The sequence below is a fragment of the Dichomitus squalens genome, assembly GCF_000275845.1.
Source record: "Dichomitus squalens LYAD-421 SS1 unplaced genomic scaffold DICSQscaffold_1, whole genome shotgun sequence".
Lineage (NCBI taxonomy): Eukaryota > Fungi > Basidiomycota > Agaricomycetes > Polyporales > Polyporaceae > Dichomitus > Dichomitus squalens.
Window position 1 is genome coordinate 3,162,087 of NW_006766883.1, and position 17,340 is coordinate 3,179,426.

At 57.2% G+C, this 17,340-nt stretch overlaps 5 protein-coding genes across 5 annotated transcripts; all 5 read right to left on the reverse strand.

Annotated features, from left to right (window-relative positions):
• Positions 1-336: 336 nt before the first annotated feature.
• On the reverse strand, positions 337-1,247 carry DICSQDRAFT_131766 (uncharacterized protein). The gene is made up of 2 exons (XM_007360748.1): positions 477-1,247; positions 337-407 (listed from the first exon to the last, which is right to left on the reverse strand). The coding sequence occupies exon 1, from the start codon at positions 809-811 to the stop codon at positions 656-658; it is 156 nt and encodes a 51-aa protein (XP_007360810.1). The 5' UTR covers positions 812-1,247; the 3' UTR covers positions 337-407; positions 477-655.
• A 466-nt stretch (positions 1,248-1,713) lies between these two features.
• Positions 1,714-4,347, reverse strand: DICSQDRAFT_77151 (uncharacterized protein). The gene is made up of 3 exons (XM_007360749.1): positions 4,232-4,347; positions 2,894-4,096; positions 1,714-2,827 (listed from the first exon to the last, which is right to left on the reverse strand). Exons 1-3 carry the CDS (start codon positions 4,268-4,270, stop codon positions 2,720-2,722), a joined length of 1,350 nt encoding a protein of 449 aa, XP_007360811.1. The 5' UTR covers positions 4,271-4,347; the 3' UTR covers positions 1,714-2,719.
• Positions 4,348-5,510: 1,163 nt separating this feature from the next.
• DICSQDRAFT_131768 (uncharacterized protein) lies at positions 5,511-5,975 on the reverse strand. Its single transcript, XM_007360750.1, has one exon. It carries the CDS (start codon positions 5,952-5,954, stop codon positions 5,724-5,726), a length of 231 nt encoding a protein of 76 aa, XP_007360812.1. The 5' UTR covers positions 5,955-5,975; the 3' UTR covers positions 5,511-5,723.
• A 1,733-nt stretch (positions 5,976-7,708) lies between these two features.
• DICSQDRAFT_123782 (uncharacterized protein) lies at positions 7,709-10,366 on the reverse strand (the record flags this gene model as incomplete). The annotated part of the gene is made up of 9 exons (XM_007360751.1): positions 7,709-8,031; positions 8,270-8,286; positions 8,548-9,123; positions 9,202-9,327; positions 9,405-9,457; positions 9,510-9,603; positions 9,656-9,684; positions 9,802-9,981; positions 10,043-10,366. The coding sequence occupies 9 exons, from the start codon at positions 10,364-10,366 to the stop codon at positions 7,709-7,711; spliced, it is 1,722 nt and encodes a 573-aa protein (XP_007360813.1).
• A 500-nt stretch (positions 10,367-10,866) lies between these two features.
• Positions 10,867-17,210, reverse strand: DICSQDRAFT_151692 (ARM repeat-containing protein; the record flags this gene model as incomplete). Its single annotated transcript, XM_007360752.1, has 19 exons — positions 10,867-12,804; positions 12,866-13,039; positions 13,320-13,456; positions 13,537-13,566; positions 13,649-13,910; positions 13,968-14,243; positions 14,304-14,578; positions 14,647-14,867; positions 14,979-15,141; positions 15,197-15,351; positions 15,408-15,514; positions 15,576-15,674; positions 15,765-16,040; positions 16,111-16,338; positions 16,394-16,615; positions 16,670-16,741; positions 16,834-16,920; positions 16,982-17,043; positions 17,105-17,210. 19 exons carry the CDS (start codon positions 17,208-17,210, stop codon positions 12,685-12,687), a joined length of 3,072 nt encoding a protein of 1,023 aa, XP_007360814.1. The 3' UTR covers positions 10,867-12,684.
• Positions 17,211-17,340: the final 130 nt, after the last annotated feature.

Genomic DNA, 17,340 nt, shown 5'->3' on the forward strand with positions numbered 1-17,340 from the left:
ACAGACTACTTACGGTGTACTTCATCTATTGGCAGAGTCGTTGTGTATAGGTCTACAAGAGATGTTGTGAGCCTGCAGCGCCAGTAAAAGTTCTCCAATTGCCCATCGCCCACTGAGAGTTTGCATCGCCATCTCCATCATGATAGTGTGTTCATCGATTCGTGAGTATCAGGTGCTCGACATATCCATCGCATCGAAGTGACAGACACAGATGGCAGAAGTACGCTAGCGCCTAGACATCCATGACAAATCTGGGCACAGCCAAAACGTTAGCCCAGGTGTCCACAGCAACTCACTGCCAGCAGACTGACCGATGTGTCGTCCTTGTACGAGAACACTTCGGGCATAAGAGTTGACAACCATGTGACGGTCCATGCATCTTACGACAACTGGCGATGGATGAACACCTATCAAGCAACCCATCACGTGCCGTGGGATCCCGCACGTTCCACAGAATGAGAGGAGAAGGGGCATACCAATCGATCAGTTTTTCGTTTAGAGCTAAGTGGACGCGGGCGGGGCCACCTCGGATGGGCAATCCCACCTGAGCTTGTTTGACCAACCTGAATTGCATCGCATTGAGGCTCCTAGCTTCCCTGAACAAGTAGCTTGTTTGATGCTCTATAATGTGATAGAGACGTAAGTGTCTTCGGGTTTACGACACTCCCTCGTCAACACTGACAGCATCCGTCCCGCGTGCAAAGACGGGTACAGAAAGCTGTGCCCGTGTCGGAGTGCGGAGAGCGAGCAGAAGTCGGCGAGCTCCAGCAAGAAGGTAGCATCGCGCCCGTCGGCGGCCGCGCAGTGCCATTTCTGACGATCTGCGGGTGAGTTGTGACCCGCCTTTACGTGCACTCACCTGCGGGTGCGCGCACGACCCGTTCGTTAAGCTCAGTCCGCACACGATCGCCAGCTCCGGATTTGCTTGAGAAGCCGGCAGGCACGGGTGCTCACCTGCGTTCTCAGCGGCCGCCAGCGATGGTGCCGATCCAAGGCCATGCGAAACGCAGCAGTCATCGGAAGAATGCCGTCAGCAGCGACATTGTAGTGCGATTGTGACTTTTCCATCCTCTCCAGTCCTACTGCCATCCGAACAGACGTCGCTCTGACATTCCGAGTCAGTATAAGGCCGCTTCCCTCGAGTTCCCAGTATGCTGCGTCCGGTAGAGCCGTTGCGAGCCGATATGTCGGAGGTCGTCCCAGGTGCCATAGATGGTTACTGAGACAACGATACACACAGACATGACGGCATCGGAGGCTTTGAGCGCACTAATGAACGAGCTTCTTTGACTCGAGCGCCACGCAACCGCGCAGCAGCAGGCAGGTGGTCGTAAGAGAACAAGCCACTCAAGCGCCCTAGCACTCCGCCCGCGCCGAGCGATGTGGCTGACGTGCAGAAAAGGCAACTTTGTGTAGTTCGTCGGCGGCAGACCCTGATACAGGACCACACGAACGCGATTGTACCTTGAAGTTCCAGGTCGGCGAGCACAAACAGTTCTAGGGCCGAAGCACGACAGGGCACGTTTGCCTCCAGATCCCAGGATCCGGCGGCTCAGGCTTCTTCGCCTGCAGATGCACGGTCAGAAGGCCCCCTCATGCCGTAACTGCATCCTATCGTCCACGTCCATCTCTCAACGCCGAGTTTTCCGAAGCACCGAAGCACAGGAATCGCGGTCAGCTGTGGAATGCAATTGGCCCAGGACAAGGTCTGGAGCGAGGATCACAGCACGCGCAGGAGGCGTGCGATAACCATTGCGGCGGCGAATAACGTACACCCAAGCCAGTATGTACAGGGCATGCTGTAGTAACGAGCGACACCAACGAACGAACTGGTGCTTCGCGCACCGCAACCTAAACGAGCGTCTTCTCCTTCACCTCTTTCCCGTCCCTATCCCCTGCCAACACGACCCCAATGCCCGACAATTCACAAACTCATGGCTCGCCCGACGACCCCCCATGGCGACGACATGCATCCCCCGTCCCTCCGCACCGCGCGACGACGGCCATTACAATCCCGCGACGAGCTAGAGCCGTCCCTGGATACTGGTGATAGTGTAAACATTACGCAAGGGCGCAGTGCGTAGCGTAGCGAATTAGTGTGCTGTCGGATGCCTGCGAGCGTCAGAGCCGTGTGCAGCCTGCGTGCGATTGAGCGAGGATATGTTCAAGATGACGTCCGACCGGAGCGAGGGCGAATCGAAGCGTGTGGGCGGGTGATGGCAAGGCGGGAGGAGGAAAAGGCGCGGACGATTACGGAAAGCGAATAGAACGAAAGCGGGGAGCGCGAAAGCGGGGGCGGGAGCATGAGTGGAGTCAGAATCTAAACGAGACGTTCTATTAGTCGTTCCGATGTCGAAAGTAGGAAGGGTGCTGCGGGCGAGTCTCGTCGGGCGTGCGATGCGATGCGAATCGATGTGCATGATGGAACATCGGGCAATGAAGGAAAGGGCCAGAAGGGGTTATTTGCAAGAAATAGCTTATGATGTAAACAAGAAGCGACAAGGTGTCAATGGGGATGCGATTAGAAAGCGAAGGTCGTGAGTTGGTCGTCATTTTCTGGAAACGTGACGTGCGGAGGGCCAGATGGATACAGATAGAGCACAGTACTTGCGATGGGGACTGTCCGTTTCGAGCAACACCGGGTACAAAGAAGGAGACATGTCATGGGATTAAGCGCAGTGCGCACGAATGAGATAAGCAGAATGTCCTAAATGCAGATTCAGATGTCGGTCGTGGAGGTTTTCGTCATAGCGCGTGAGGCCATGTAGAGGACGTTGTTGATCGACCGCGTACGGGGATAGCTCGCTGATGGCACTGGGTCGCCGCGCTACAGTCGGACAACGTGCTGCTGTCAGCGATGCGCTTGCGAACGAGACGGAAGCGGAATACGTACAGTCATGACGCGGAACGCCGGCATGTCATTCGTTTGCCTGAGCTCGACTCCCTTGAGAGCACACGCGATCCGCAGGTTGGGCAGATAAGGATGGCGTTCCCCGCCATGCCAGACCTGCATCGTCACGACCCGTAGCTCGTCACTCTTCTTGATGGCCTGAACGATGTGTTGGAGGGCCGTATCCGCACCAACGCCGAACGCGAGGTGCTGGAGGCCATGAGGCAGGCCCCTTAACAGCATCGGAGCCGCCCAGGCACTCTCCATCTTGAGCTCCCGCAGCGCTGTGCATTTCAGCACTGACACAGCGCCCTCGTGGGTGCCGCACGTTGGAAGAGCCAGGGACTCCAGCGTGGGACCGTGCTCGGTAGCAAGGAAATCAAGCATGTCCGGCGCGGGCTGGCGCGCGAGGTCCAACACACGAAGCGACTCCCTCGAATTGTGCAGAAGCCAGCGCATGAACTCGACCGAGGGCGAGACCTGGAAATTCGTGCGAAGCTCACGAAGGGCGCATGGGAAGGGCGCCACGGTCTCGTTCGGAAGACGGGGAGTGGTACCGCTGATATCGAGCGAGGCAAGCGAGGGCCAGACGTCAAGAAGCTGCAGTAGCGAATCGCTGTTGTCGGACCAGTTGCTGAACTGAAGCGCTGAGATCTGGGGACCAGCCCGGAGAATTGCGAGCGTCGTTTCGTCGAACGAAGGAACAGAGCGTTTCATGCGGGATTCGTCTGGCAAGCCAATGATATCGAGGCCGGGTGCACCCTCGCCGAAGAGCGCGACGCCCAGCTCATACAGGTTTGGGCAGAGAGAAACGGCTCGTGCGAACGACCTGTGGGAAAGCCGGTAGGGCTGCTTCTGGTCGAGGACAACCTTCATCCGGACAACCGAGTCACCGAGCATGCGACCCCGTGCGGTCGTGCGATCGACAGCTCCTTGGAAAGCGATATATGCGGTCTGTGTGGAGAGGGTGACATGACGGAAGAGGAGCTTCTGTGCTACGTTAGACCAGCTCTTGCACACGAGCGCAGCGTTCTTGAGCAATGCGTTGTACGCGACGACTTCTTGATCATCGTAAGCAGACTCGAGGATGGTCATCACAATCTCCATAGGAACAGGAATGGATGGTGGTTTGGGCTGGCGGATGATCGGCCTCTTGGGGGCGTAACGGGTCGTGAGGTCAACCTCGACATCGTGCTTGGTGGTAGTCTGTAAACTGGCAGTCAGCACGGAACGAGCATGCAAACGACTGACGTAGTGGACATGCAAGGGCTGCGCGTCAACTCCACCGCTGCTCTGCCCTGCATCTTCGTCCTTCCACCGGAGCAGATAATGAATACGCACCCAAGTAGAGGACCCGAAGATGAAGCCAAGGTAACCCATAGTTGGCAGACCTGGTATGACGACAGAGGAGGACTGCGGAGGGTGTTAGGAACGTCGAGGACGGACACGAGGAGGGGCCGTCGACGGCTTCGGAGGAGGGACAGGATATATATACGGGAGAGCCATGGAATTTATACTGGAGGGAGGGAGGAGAGGACAGAGAGGCGCCCCCGCCCACCGTCACACCGGCGTTTGTTCGGCCTCTTCCAGCCAATCGAGCCGCGGATCTTGGCTGCTTCGGACCTTCCCAATTCGGCCCTCCGACTCACCGACCCCGGCTACTTGCGAGCGCCTGCGCAAAGTCTAATGGCCTCCGTCTCAGATCGACACCGCCAGTGCAAACAGCCCATGCTACTGCTCCCACTGTCATGATACATGTTGCGCATTCCAGTGTGCACATATTTCTTCTTCCCAGCACCTATCCTGCTGGGACGACGTGTCGTATTCCTCAGCGGCCATCTCGCCCTTCTATGCCACTGCCTCCCTTATTAGATGAACAAAAAGCACGTCCGCTCAAAACGGTCCGCGTCCCTGCCGGTGAGAACAGCTGAGAACAGATCCCATCAAACATGGCAGGGGATTCACCTTGCGAGATGCGCGAGATGCGCTCTCGATGTGGACAACAATAGGCGTTCCGCGCTGCAATGCGCGCAGCTCCTGCCGTTCATCGATGGATCGTGAGTTCCGAACATTGTTCACAAGACGACATCGAATAGCTTCAATGCCGTATCACATTCCCTACCAGTCCCAGAAGAGTTGGTCTCCTGACCCACGCTTTTCTGACGTCTCTAAGCAGCCAACAAGGGCTAATTGTCTTTTTTCTGCAGCCCAGCAACCGTTCATATTCCCTTCGGACGCCGTTAGATCCGGATGCTGTTCTAAACAGTCCTAAGATATGCGCTCTGCTCAGCTAACGACCGCTACGACCGACACCGAAATCATCGCCCCGCGCGCAGCCCCAATACAATCCCATCCATCGCTTACATTGAACGGGTCAATATCTGCGTACATCCGAGATGGATACCAAACGCGCGACGTCCAGGGAGAACGCCCCCCCTGTGTTTCAGGTTATTGCTATTTTCGCACATTTAGATGAACGAGGACCGCCGGCGCCCCGCCCCGCCTTCTTCTGGAGCGATGCCGTCCCGACGCCGCTTCTGGAAGGGAGGGCGCGCTTGGTAGGAGTCAGTCTCCGTTGTTGTTCTCCGCATCACCCTCAACTAGGCTTCTTGACTCAAAGTGACGTCTAGGTATCCCGAAGCGCTGTCTACCCAACTGCAGTGATCAATCTCGCTTGCGACCACCACGTCGGCGCATTATATGCGTAATAACATACACACCAGGCGTTCCGGCGGGATTAGGGCGGCCATCGCGCCGACCACAGCATTATAATTCACTACGCACAAAGGATGGCAGCGGCTGCATTGCCGAGCCCCGCGGACGCACGCCCTGTTCATCGTTTACGTGCGGACGTCGTCCACCCTGCGCCCCTGCACGCCGACGGGATTTCACGCACCGGAGGGTAGTACCATGTGGCCATGTGGCCTCCGGCGACAGCGTCCTGGCCTGTCAATCCGATTTTCAACCCGTGGCGCTGGGTAGGCACACTCGACCGCGTGTTGGATGACCTGACCGCACAAAGCGCGTTGGCGCCGACGTTCGGGCCTCCCTTCATGAGCCGCATAGATTGAACTTGCGCCCGCGTGTACGTATATGTCCTTGCTATACTCGTCGTTTCCGCAGTGACCGCATCCCACCTCCAGCTTGAACCTTGACCCCCTTTTGTTGGCTCCGGCGAGTCTCCTGTAGCACATGGGTTGTTCGGTCCGCGCTGTGGCGAACGCTTGTCCACGGTGATGGAGAGATACCAGATGGGATACCCTGGATGCCAGACGTGCGCGCCCCTTGCACCTTTCCCGATGCGGGTGCAGCGTCAACTTACGAATACCTCTATTTAGGAACCGTCTTCGCGCATATAGGGTGGCAGCGCGTGGAGATGGCCGATAGCATTGGACTAGGGCAGCTGCCACTATCATGGGCCACACGCCAGATGCGTGCGCGTTTACGCGGTCAAGTCGGCGTCCTAACAGCTTCCCAGTGTGAGCGTGTGAGCGTAAATAGTTCACTCCGCGAGCTCACCTGCGCAGTCCCATGGAAGTGCTCTGTGGCGTCCTAGAAGAGGGGTTGGTGGGGCTGTAATCTGCTACAGTTGATTATCTTATAATGAATACTCTGATAATCAATATCATCTCATAGTGAATAGCCCGAGGCCGCACCCGACATGGTATGCGGGGAATTATGCATGAAATGTCATACCTAATAATGAATAGAGTAATTGGGCATATGTACTACTGGATTTTCCTTTTTTGGTATAATTCGCGAGCTCAGACCCACCGTGAGGTGCTATACGAGGTCTGTGTGGATCCTTTTAGAGGTGAAGCCCCCAGGTTATGCCCCAGTTTGTGCCTGGTCGAGGGATTATTGCAGATCCAATTTCTCCTGTGTCCTCCATGCCCAAGTCTGAAGCATAACACCCGGACACTCCCCCTGAAGCCCTATGCACATGCACGGAGCCCACTCATCCTCCTATAGTGGTGGAGAAGGAGGCAGCTAAGCAGCAGGCTAGTCTGGAAAGGTTTTGGACGAAATAGCTGTTTGTCATCACGCGGTCACGCTACACCGTAATGTCACGAGTGTCACAAATAGTCACTGCTGTCACATGTATGTGACAATCCAGTCATGCATAATATCTCATAGTGTATAGGGAAATGGCGCAACGGAGTCTATTCATTATTAGATATTCAACTGTAATAGGGTAAGGCCCTCGGCATTTCGAGGAGATCATTGTTGTTCTGTCTATCGGACGACCTACATACTTGCGCCACGGCGGCACGCGGTGCCGCGCGCAGAAGAGCGTGAATCCATACCATACGGGGCGCTCGACACGTCGACCATCGCGCGCGGAGCACTTCCTCAGGCTTCTCACAAACGTTGAACCCTTTCCCGTGCACGACGGAGCCGCTGGAAACACGTAACTTGTGAGCAGACCCTTGGCATAATGTGTCCGTTATGAGAAAGCAAGTTGTCTTGTATATACGTGCATTCCCCGCAAGATGCTCTCTCCGCACAGTGGCCCCCACGCCTGTTGTTCTGGACGCTGCGGAAATGGCAGACGAAATGAGCTTGAAGGCTGAGCACAGGGAACCACATTAGACAGATGGCATGGAACGATGCTCACTTGGACGCCGGCCTTGTCTTCCAGAGCCCTTGTAGTCCCCATGGCTCGCACACAGGCCCCCAATGACCCCACCTCCAGTAAATCACGCCGTCCCCTGATAGATCGAAATTTAATATCCATACCTCAGCCTCTCCTCACACTTCCTCTTCCCCACACCACGTCCCGTCCCGTCCCGCTTACCGCTGCCATCGACTCCCGAATCACGTCTCTCCTTCCGGATCATAGACGTACTCGCCGTACACCGGCTTCCAGCGCGCCTCCGCGACCCTGTCCCTCACCTCATCCTTGCCCCACTCGACGCCCGCGTTCCCCTCCGCGATCGCCTGCTCGACAACTGCAATCGCGACCTCGTAGTTCACGCTCGGGGCATCCTCGAAATTGGGCAGGAGCGCATCGTCCGGGTCCTTGAGCGCGGGCGAGAGCGATGCGAGCCGGCGCGCGCCCGCGATGATCATACTGTCCGTCAGCGTGCGCGCCTTGGAGAGTATCGCTCCGAGCCCGAGCCCTGGGTAGATGAGCGCGTCTGCCGCGGGCGGCGCGTGAGCGGGGACGGAGGGATGGGATTTCATTAACGAGAAGCGTCGGCGTGTGCGCGTGTGCGCAGCGGGAATGTTCCATCACCATGCCATGTTCAGGTTTTGCGTGGGCGTGTATGAGCGAGGTTTGGTGGGGCGATTCGTGCGTCGATTGTGCGGGAGAGGACCGTCAGTAAGCGTCCTCGATCACGAAGCAGGCTCAAGGTCCGGATCGGGGCCACTCACTGTTGCATTCTGCGACACTGTATCAGAGGAAGAGAGCATCGCGGTGAGTTCCTTCTGCATTCTGACCCCTCACTTCCTCTTCCCTGCCGCAGCCACAGCCGCAGCCTCGAGGTCTTGATGTCGAACTGCCGCGCGCTCCCGAGCCCCAAAATTTGTGCTCGGGAACGCGCGGTAGAAGCAAGACGCCTTACGCGACCAGGATCTCCACCCCGTGCTTCACTTAGAGGAATCCGGAGAACAAGGGAAGGGGAACCAACAGGGCAAACGAATCGACGCACACGTAGTCCTTGCCGTTCGGCTGCCTGCAGGGCGGGAACGGGCTTCCCGTGGCGAGGAGCGCCTTCCCGTCCGTCCAATCGTTCGCGTCCTGTGGTGCGACCTCGTGCAGCCTGCTCGGGTTCGACAACGGAAGGATGATCGGCCGCTCGGTCCCCTTCGCCATCTCGCGCACGATGTCTTCGGTGAACGCCCCGCCCTGCGTCGAGCACCCGATGAGCACCGTGGGCTTGACCCTCTTCACGACCTCGAGCAGACCGACTTCCCCGTTCGGGTTGGAGATGGGGACGTCGGCCCACTCGGCGTCAGGGCGAACGAATTCGCGGAGGCCGTCGCGGATGTTCTCGGGACCGAGGGACTCTTTGAGGAGCCCGTGCTTGTCGAGGAGGTAGAACTGCTTGTTTGCGGTGTCTTTGTCCACGCCGTCGATGTCCACGATGCCGTCTCGGAGCTGGCGCGCGATGCCGAGTCCTGCAGAGCCCGCGCCGTAGATGACATAACGCTGGTCGGCGAGCCTGGACTTCGTCACACCCACGGCGGACATGATGCACGAAAGCGTGACTGCACCGGTTCCTTGTCTGCCACCAGGGGGAGGCGTTAGCAAGGTGAGCTAGGATGGGAAGTCCCGGGTATGCATGGAGTGGGATGATGCGCACACGTCGTCGTTGAACACCGCATGCGTGTCGCGGTATTTGTCAAGTAGCCGCTTCGCGTTTGTCACCCCGAAATCTTCGAAATGAAGCAGGCAGTGTGGGTGGTGTTTTCGGACGAGTTGCACGAATCTGTCGATGGTCGATGAGATGGGTATATTGTTACAATGCTGATAGGTCTGAAACCCGCATATGGAGAAGTTACAGACCTGTCGATGAAGTTATCATATTCCTGGCCACGAATCCGCTCATGAGGCCAGCCCTGTCGTGAGATTTTAGCCGAGCAGCATAGCCTCAACATGCATGATACGCACTACATATAGCCTGTCCTCTAAGAGATCCTTGTTATTCGTCCCTACGTCAAGGGTGACGGCAAGGGCCTTCGCTGGATCTACTCCTCCAACGAGACTGCACAAGCTCCATTTACTGGTGCCCCAACATGTGTATGGCATTCGCTCACGTGTATATAGCGCTTTTCGCCGTGGCGATCTGTGCCGTGTGAGCGATCCATTCAATAACTGGCTCTCGGGGTACATACTCCGATACCCTGTCCCAAGGCTCGTTTCAGCGCGATCTCGTGGTGTCAGATGCGTCTCATCTGCTCACCCCTACACCTTGATCACCGATGCCCAATATCTGCTCTGCATCCGAGACAACAATCAAGTCAATCTGACGGCCCTTCGTCTCGGCTAGGAAGTCTTCTTCCAAGGATTCGCGAAGAGGGTATGTGAGGAAAACACCTTCGCTCCTACGGAACAGGTGAGAGTAGTTTGATATTGCCTCTGCCTAGAGCGACGTAGAATACTTGAATACACGACGTAGTAGCACGAGAGCTGTGGGGGCATACCTCAGTCGGCGTATAGATGATCGGCGTCATCTCCTGCAAATGTCGCGAGAGCAGCGCGTAATACAGCACCCAATTCTGCTCCTTCAAGCTCTGCAGGAACGTATTCTTCCGCAGCGGCGCCTCACGAGACAAGTACTGTTGGTAGGCTCTGTCACATTGCTCCTCGAGCGTGTTCACCCTGAATGGCAGGCGTCCTGTGAGTCCGAATGCCTTGCGTTCCTCGATTGTGAACGCGGTGCCCTTGTTCCATCGAGGACTGGTCAGGATCGTGTCCCCCCGTAGGGCGATTCGGTGCTGGATCTTGATTTCAGGAGCGTAAGACATGGGCGAAGAGATGAAAGATTGATAGCGGGTCCACTACTGATTTGTTTCTGGCCCTCCCGTGCTTCATCAGACGGGAGTGGCCTGCTTATGGTGGGATAATCATTCAGGAACGACGTCACTCGGTGCCAGGGTACTTACCGGCCGCCACAATCCAAACACAGTCAAATACTGTGGGTGGTAAGCGTCTCTTTCGGTGGCTGTTGTCTCCAGGCCGGAGAGCGAGCCTGAATCCTACAGCTTGCCACTGTTCCATGATCAATGTCCAAGTCGACGCTCTCCTCGGTCGTCTCTAACCTCGTACGGGCGCAGATGGGATCCTCTCTCGCGCCGACTGTCCAAGACGACGACCTCGACCGACACGTTGCCGAGCTCATCCTCAAGGAGGCCAAGCAGAAGGCCGAAAGATACGGGAAGGATGGGATTCGCGCCTACCTCGCCCGGAAGTGCGTGCAGTACCGCTTTAGTTGCTTAGAGTTCACGATGCTGACATTGCGATACAGTATCGACAGCAATGCGCCCAAGGCGAACAAACGCTTCTTGTCCTCCATCATCCGGAGCACAGATGACCACAATAAGAGCATCCTCCGCGCTCAGGCTCAAGCTGCGCAGGAAGTGAGATTGGAGAGGGAGGAGCAGGAGCGGAGGGAACGGAGAGCGAGAGCAGAAGAGGCTGCAGAAGCGGAGAGGCTCAGGCGGCGGAGGGGAGACGGCAGGTCGGACTGGGCGGACAATTGGGCCCGGGAGCGGCGGAGTGACAGGAAGAGGAGAGAGAGAAGCTGGGAGAAAGATGATGACCGTGGTGAAGATAGGGAGCGGCGGTCGGACAGGAGAGATCGCCGGTACAGGCACCGTTCGCGCTCGCGCTCGCTAGAGGAAGGCCAGGAGAGGGAGCGGAAGAGCAGGCGGCCTCACAAGTCGAGGCGGTCTCGGTCCAGGAGTTCTCATCGATATCCCCGCCGAGAAGAAGACGATGAGGATCGTGAGTACAGGCGCCGCCATCGGGAGAGAAAACGAAGTCGCCCTCCGGATCGCGAGGCAGACGATGAAGACAGGCACAAGCGAAGGCGGCGGGAGCGCAGCACGGAACCTCGACATCGTCGCCGGCATGCTAGCAGATCTCCAGCGCATTCGCGATACTCAGCATCGCCCGATGATGACCACCCACGGCACCGCGCGGCTAGAGCTTCACGGACATCTTCCCCATCTCCTTCGCATTCTCAGAAGGATGGTGACTCTTCCGACTATGCCGACCGCCAGGCGTCTGTGACTCAGGATACCCAAGACAGCGAGAAGACTCTCGTCTCACGCGAAGACGAGCTCCGTGCGCGACTCAGGGCGGAAGGCAAGGCCAAAGCCACGGAACCTACGCCGACGCCTCCTTCAGACCGAGGTCGCACTCCTTCGCTTGACCGCACCCGGAGGTCTTCTCGGCGTCCACCCAGTCGATCGCCTTCGCCCGAATACGACCATGAGCGCGAGGGAAGCTATAGATCTTCTCGTAAGAAGTCGCGCTGTGCGTCTCAGTCGCGCTCCCCTTCGCATCAGAGCCCATCGCCGTCCCCTCGCCGTGCCCAGGACCACGAGCACGAGCGCCCTAAGTGCAGATCCTCGCGCCGCGCCACACCCTCCAAGCCCGGCTCTTCGTCCTCTCGCACCCTCCACTCCTCCCTCTCTCCCTCGCGCTCACGCTCGCGTTCCCGTTCGCCTTCCGTCGGTCCGCCCATCCCACCCCCAGCGTCCAATCTCCCGTCCAAGATGGACAAGTATTTCGATGAGGCATACGACCCGCGCCTGGACGTTGCCCCCCTCACGATGCCGACGATCCCTGCCACAGGCCTCATCAGTGACGCCGAGTTTGCGGGGTGGGACGCGATGCTCGAGATCATACGCCTGCGGCGGCAGGACAGGGAGGACAAGAAGGCGATGGAGCGCTGGGGGATCAGTAAAGAGAAGGATAAGGCGAGTGAGAAGAAGGCAGGGGAGGTGAGCGCGCTGGATATCAAGTATAAGAAGCGCGGGGCGGTGAGGGAGTGGGATATGGGCAAGGAGGGACTTTGAGTATTGCGTTGGGAGTGTTGGGCTGGGCCCCTGCCACGTTGGATACTTGTTAAGTTTTGGCCTATCGCAGGAAGTCTGTACTATAGAGCATCGTCTCAAGCAACAGTACATACTTTATATCACACAGGACTGCACATAATGTCTCCAATGGATCCCTCATTTGCATATCTAAGGAACTCTACATGATCGTGACGTCGTAATATCTTTCCAACACGGATGGCTACCAAACATTTTCCAACATCGACCGTGTCTATCGATGACTACTGGCTGACCGCCTTTTGCACCACCTGAATCTCCTCCGGGGTGAGCTGTTGTACCACAGCGGAGAAGTTGCCCGTATTCCTCGCCGCGCACTCCTTGAAGAAGCCTAGCAGGTGTGCCTGTCCCGAAGCTATATCAGCGCTGCGATGCGGCATCGAAAGGTCAATAGAGTCAGCGCACCTGCAAGTCCATCGTCGAGACCGGGTCGTTCTTCAGATCCTCATCGTCATTACCCTCGAGCGCGTCGTCGTTGTCGAACGCCACCCCGCGGGGGCCTAGCATGTCCGACAGGAACGCAAACTCGTCCGCCTTGAAGCCCTGGTGGAGCGCCTCCTCCTCGGTCCAGTCCTCGGCCTGTGCATCGGAAATCACACCATGCATGCGTCAGTTCCCGACTATCGCGCAAGGTCATTTATCAAACGAAGAGTGAAGGTATGAAGGCGGCATGCAGATGATCCGTGAAGGGACGGACGCGAAGTGCGGTTAGATCGTCGGAAGGGGCGGAGCATGGTGCGTGGTACAATATGGAGAAAGGGGAGGGCGAGAAGCGCGGAGGGAACGGAGAGGAAAGGAGGACTTAGGAGGAAGCGACATGTGGTTGGAAGTGCAAAGAAGGGAGGGAATGTGGACGCACCCCGTCGTCCGAAGCTACTTCTGAGACGTCCTTTGCCGAGAAGCCCATGGACGCCGCTTCACCACCGGACTGCAGGTCGTGCAAGAGGAGCTTGAGCGCCTTGACAGGGAATGGTACGGACGTGAACTCCGTGGGGACTGCAAGGGACAAATGTCAGCAAATGTCAACGAGTCCGATGCGGAAGAGAAGTAGTAGAGTGTGCGAGCATGATCCGTACTTTGCTTAGTTCTCGAGCGCGTCATGATCACTAAGTGCCAAACCCACAGATAATTCCGATTTCGCTTCAGAAAACCTGTTTCACACTGTCATGCAAGGGAGCGACCACTCACCGTTCTTCGTCTCCGGCTTCACCACAATATCACCCTTTACAACGAGATTCTGCAAGCTGGGGCGTTCGCTAACGTATAACGAACAGAGCGCGAGGGTGGAGATTCGAGGCGGCCAGAAGCCTTGGAATGTCTCCGCGTTCTCACACCACGTGCGAACGAGGATGTCCAGTGCGGCTGTGCCGTCGATTTGCTGGCTTTCGAGGAGGTTGAGGACTGTGTCACGCTGATTGTGGATCAAGAATGCGAAGGGGATGATCAAGCTCTGTGCAAGTCCCCCGGTGTCAGCTGGGAATCAAAGGTCTGAGCTGAAAATGCATACCTGCAAGAACGTCGCCGTCTTCGCCGTACGCATCCTCCTAACCATCGCCTCGAGCAGCTGCGGGAGCACAGGCAGGACCGCCTCGCCCGCGCGCCTCAACAGGTGAATGATGAGATCCCCGATGACGAGCCCGCCAGATTCGTCCTCACTCTGCAGCTGCTTCGCAATCACCTGCAGAACGCCGTCGAGCCCGGACTGGCCCGTCGTGGGGTCAGTCCAGTGGATGAGCTGGTTGATGTCTTTGCGGATGATGAGCGTGAGTGTCGCGATGCCGTTCTGAGGTACAACTCATCAATATTCAGGCAGGGTAACGTATGTGCGAGATGCGCAGCCTACCTGAATCGCCTCTCTGTCCTCAGTCGCACGCAGGGTCGCATACAACGCAGGGGCAAGTATCGCGAAGAACCCATCGCCCAGCCCACTCGCAGGCGCACCCTCAACAAGCGCGCCAACGAGCTCGAACGCCGCGCTCGCGACGTACGAGTCGACTTCAGTGGCACTCATCAGGGCGGTTGTAAGCGCAGGGAGCGCCTGATGCACGACGGCCTGGTACGCTGGGGAACTCGCGAGCGATTGGAAGACGTTCCCGAGGATCGAGATGAAGATCGGGTCTAGCGCAACATATCGCCCCCGTCAGCACTAGCTGATGCATACAGGGAGAGCGGGAAGGACGGCGCACCCTTGTTGTTCTTCATCCAGACGTCCAGGCACGCGGAGACGAGAGCGCGCGCGAGGTCCTCCGTGATCCATTTGCCTTCGTCGATCTCGACGACTGCAGCAAGCGTCTCGAGCACCAGCGTGAGTGTGTCCTCGGATGTTACGGGCAGGAAAGGTCCAATGTCTTTGGCGATCCGCGGCGCGAGGGGCACGGAGATCGCGTCGTCGACATTCTGACAGAAGCTACGCGATCGCGTTCACAATTATTCCGAGGTCGGAATTTGTGGCAATGACAAGCGGCAGAGGCGAGATGTCAGTTTCCTAGCGTACAAGAACGGACTCACGCGAACGTACTTGTGAATGGCTTTCACCGCGGACACCTTCACAGGGACACTTGCTTCCGGCGCCTCAAGGACCTGTATAGCAGCATCGAGGTACTGGCCCGCGAGCTGTCCAGGCAGGAGCTTCGCGTACTGGCTGGCAAACACGAAGGCGCGGCCCTGCAGGAACGGGAACTCTGATACAATAGCTTGTAAGCAACTCAACGATGTGGTGGTTGGAGTCACACGTACGCGAGAGAATGAGGAAGTTGGGGACGACGTTCGTCAAGAGCGAGCCGATATCGATCGGCTTGCCGCGTCCAGAGTCGATCTCGTCGTCGATCGCGTCGAGCACGTCTTCGTGCTGCGAGCCGACAGCCGCAAGGGCAGCTTCCAGTGGTCGCCACCTGAACAACTCGTCAGCATCCGGTGCATTCCGTGAATAATGAGAAGGGAGCAGTACCAGTCTTGGCTGCCGGACTCGCGGTGTTGTTGAGTCTCGGCAACGACACGGGCGATGGTTGCTTCGAAGGTCTTGACTGTGGCGACGGCGTTCCGGTCAATCAGAACCTGCGATGATGAAGGCGTACATTCGTAAGATAGATACCACGACGGCGACCTGCAGACTCACCCCAAGTAAATCGAAGCCGGCCATGCGAACGCTGTACGACAAGGTGTCGTCGGACTCCTGCGCGACGAACGCGTTCGCGTTATTCGCCCACTCCTCTTCCTGCACACAGTGATATGGTCAAACGTATTGCAGTGTGGGCAGCGTAGTGCAACTCACGTCGTCGTGCGTCATCTGCGTCCACGTAAAGACCAGCGTGACAAGATTCGACAAGTTATCGCCCTCGAACCAGTCCTTGGCCCGCCCGGAACGTGCGACGCTCGCAACGAAGTCCAGCATCGGGCAGATGAGGTGGATAAGCTCGATGGTCTCGTCCTCGCTTGAGCGCGGAACGGCGGCGGCCTGTTGAAGGTAGTAGTGGTGGAACGTAGGGTAAAGAACGGAGAGGTGGAGGAGCGCGGCGCTAAGGAGGTCTTGGAGATGCGGGGCGAGTGCGCGGGGGAAAGAGGTCTGGATCGTGTCAAGGGTCTGGGATGCAGCGCGGGCACACGGTTTAGAAGGACGAGAGGAGAGTAACGCAGCGAAGTACAGCGCACACCTTGAAGACCTGGATGCGGATGGCGAGGCCGTCCCAATTAGGTGTATTTTCAACGTCCTGAAGGGGGTCGACACGCAACAGAGTCTTGAACGCGTCAAGCCAGACCGGGAGCACAGAGCTGGTCGCCTCCTTGACCGCCTCGGGGTATTGGTCCTTCACCATGTATAGCGACTCGACGCATTGGCGGAAGACAGATAGTGTTCGGGAACGTGTCAAGGATGAGTGTTGCTGAGAGCAGCCGATCTAAGTAGTGCGCGTAGAGATACTGGATGCAATCACGTACCTCAGGGGCACCGAGGATATTGAGGAGGACGGGGAGGAGTTGGCGTAGTACGGGAAGGATCTGATCCTCAGTGAGGTCGGACTTGATGAACTCGGTGAAGACTTGCATAGCACCGTGTACGGAGTCAGGTGAGAGGGAGGAGAGGAGGCCGATCAGAGAGTTGAGGAGTTCGGGGTATTCATCAGGCCAGTCGGAGTTTGCTATTGAGGAGAGAACGCGTGCCTACGCACACCATTCGATATAAACCCGAGAAAGATGAGGTGACAGAGTACTCACACATAGTGAACGAATTTTGCGGGTAGGGTCTGAAAGACCTTGGAAGACTGCCTGGCGGATCTGAGTCTTAACCTACGGGTGTTGCCAAGCATTAGTAGCGACATTCCTAGCTCTCCCTTCCTTCAAGTCCTCCATACAGCGCAGCAACAGGAATCATGACGTACCTCTGGTGGTGGTGCGTTGCCCTTGAACTGGGAGAAGTATGGAGACCAATGTTCGGTGACATATTTCCTCAGAATGATAGCAGCAGAGTGCTAGGGGCAGCTAAGTCATCAAGAGACGGTCGATACCACAATGACGCGTTTAACTCATCTGTCTGAGAGACAAATCAGCCTCTGAGGTCAGGACTAGCTGCGATAAAGCCAACGCGGCTTCTGTAGGACGCGTTGATGTATGAGTGTATGTGGATCGCGTCTGTGGTCAGAAGATACGAGCCTGGCGAGTTCAGGAGCTGACTGAGCTTGAGCTCTGCAGATATACGCGTGTTTGTATCCGTAGAAAGGGTGGCAGATAGGCATTGTGCAATTTCCGAGGACGCCATAACGAAGTACGAGAACTACTTGCACTACTCCGCGAAGCCGTACGCAGATGCGCACGGTCACATCGTGTCACACCAAAAACATGACCACAACGCGTGCCGTCACAGTGCCATCATCGGATGGACCACCGGC

What these genes read in the sequence shown, in the direction of transcription:
- DICSQDRAFT_131766 (XM_007360748.1), bottom strand. Translation starts at nt 811, where the DNA reads ATGGCACTGCGCGGCCGCCGACGGGCGCGATGCTACCTTCTTGCTGGA.
- DICSQDRAFT_77151 (XM_007360749.1), bottom strand. Translation starts at nt 4,270, where the DNA reads ATGGGTTACCTTGGCTTCATCTTCGGGTCCTCTACTTGG. An exon ending in TCTTCGGGTCCTCTACTTGG is followed by an intron (nt 4,097 to 4,231) that starts GTGCGTATTCAT and finishes GCCAGTTTACAG; the next exon opens with ACTACCACCAAGCACGATGT. An exon ending in CGGCGTTCCGCGTCATGACT is followed by an intron (nt 2,828 to 2,893) that starts GTACGTATTCCG and finishes GTCCGACTGTAG; the next exon opens with CGCGGCGACCCAGTGCCATC.
- DICSQDRAFT_131768 (XM_007360750.1), bottom strand. Translation starts at nt 5,954, where the DNA reads ATGCGGCTCATGAAGGGAGGCCCGAACGTCGGCGCCAACGCGCTTTGT.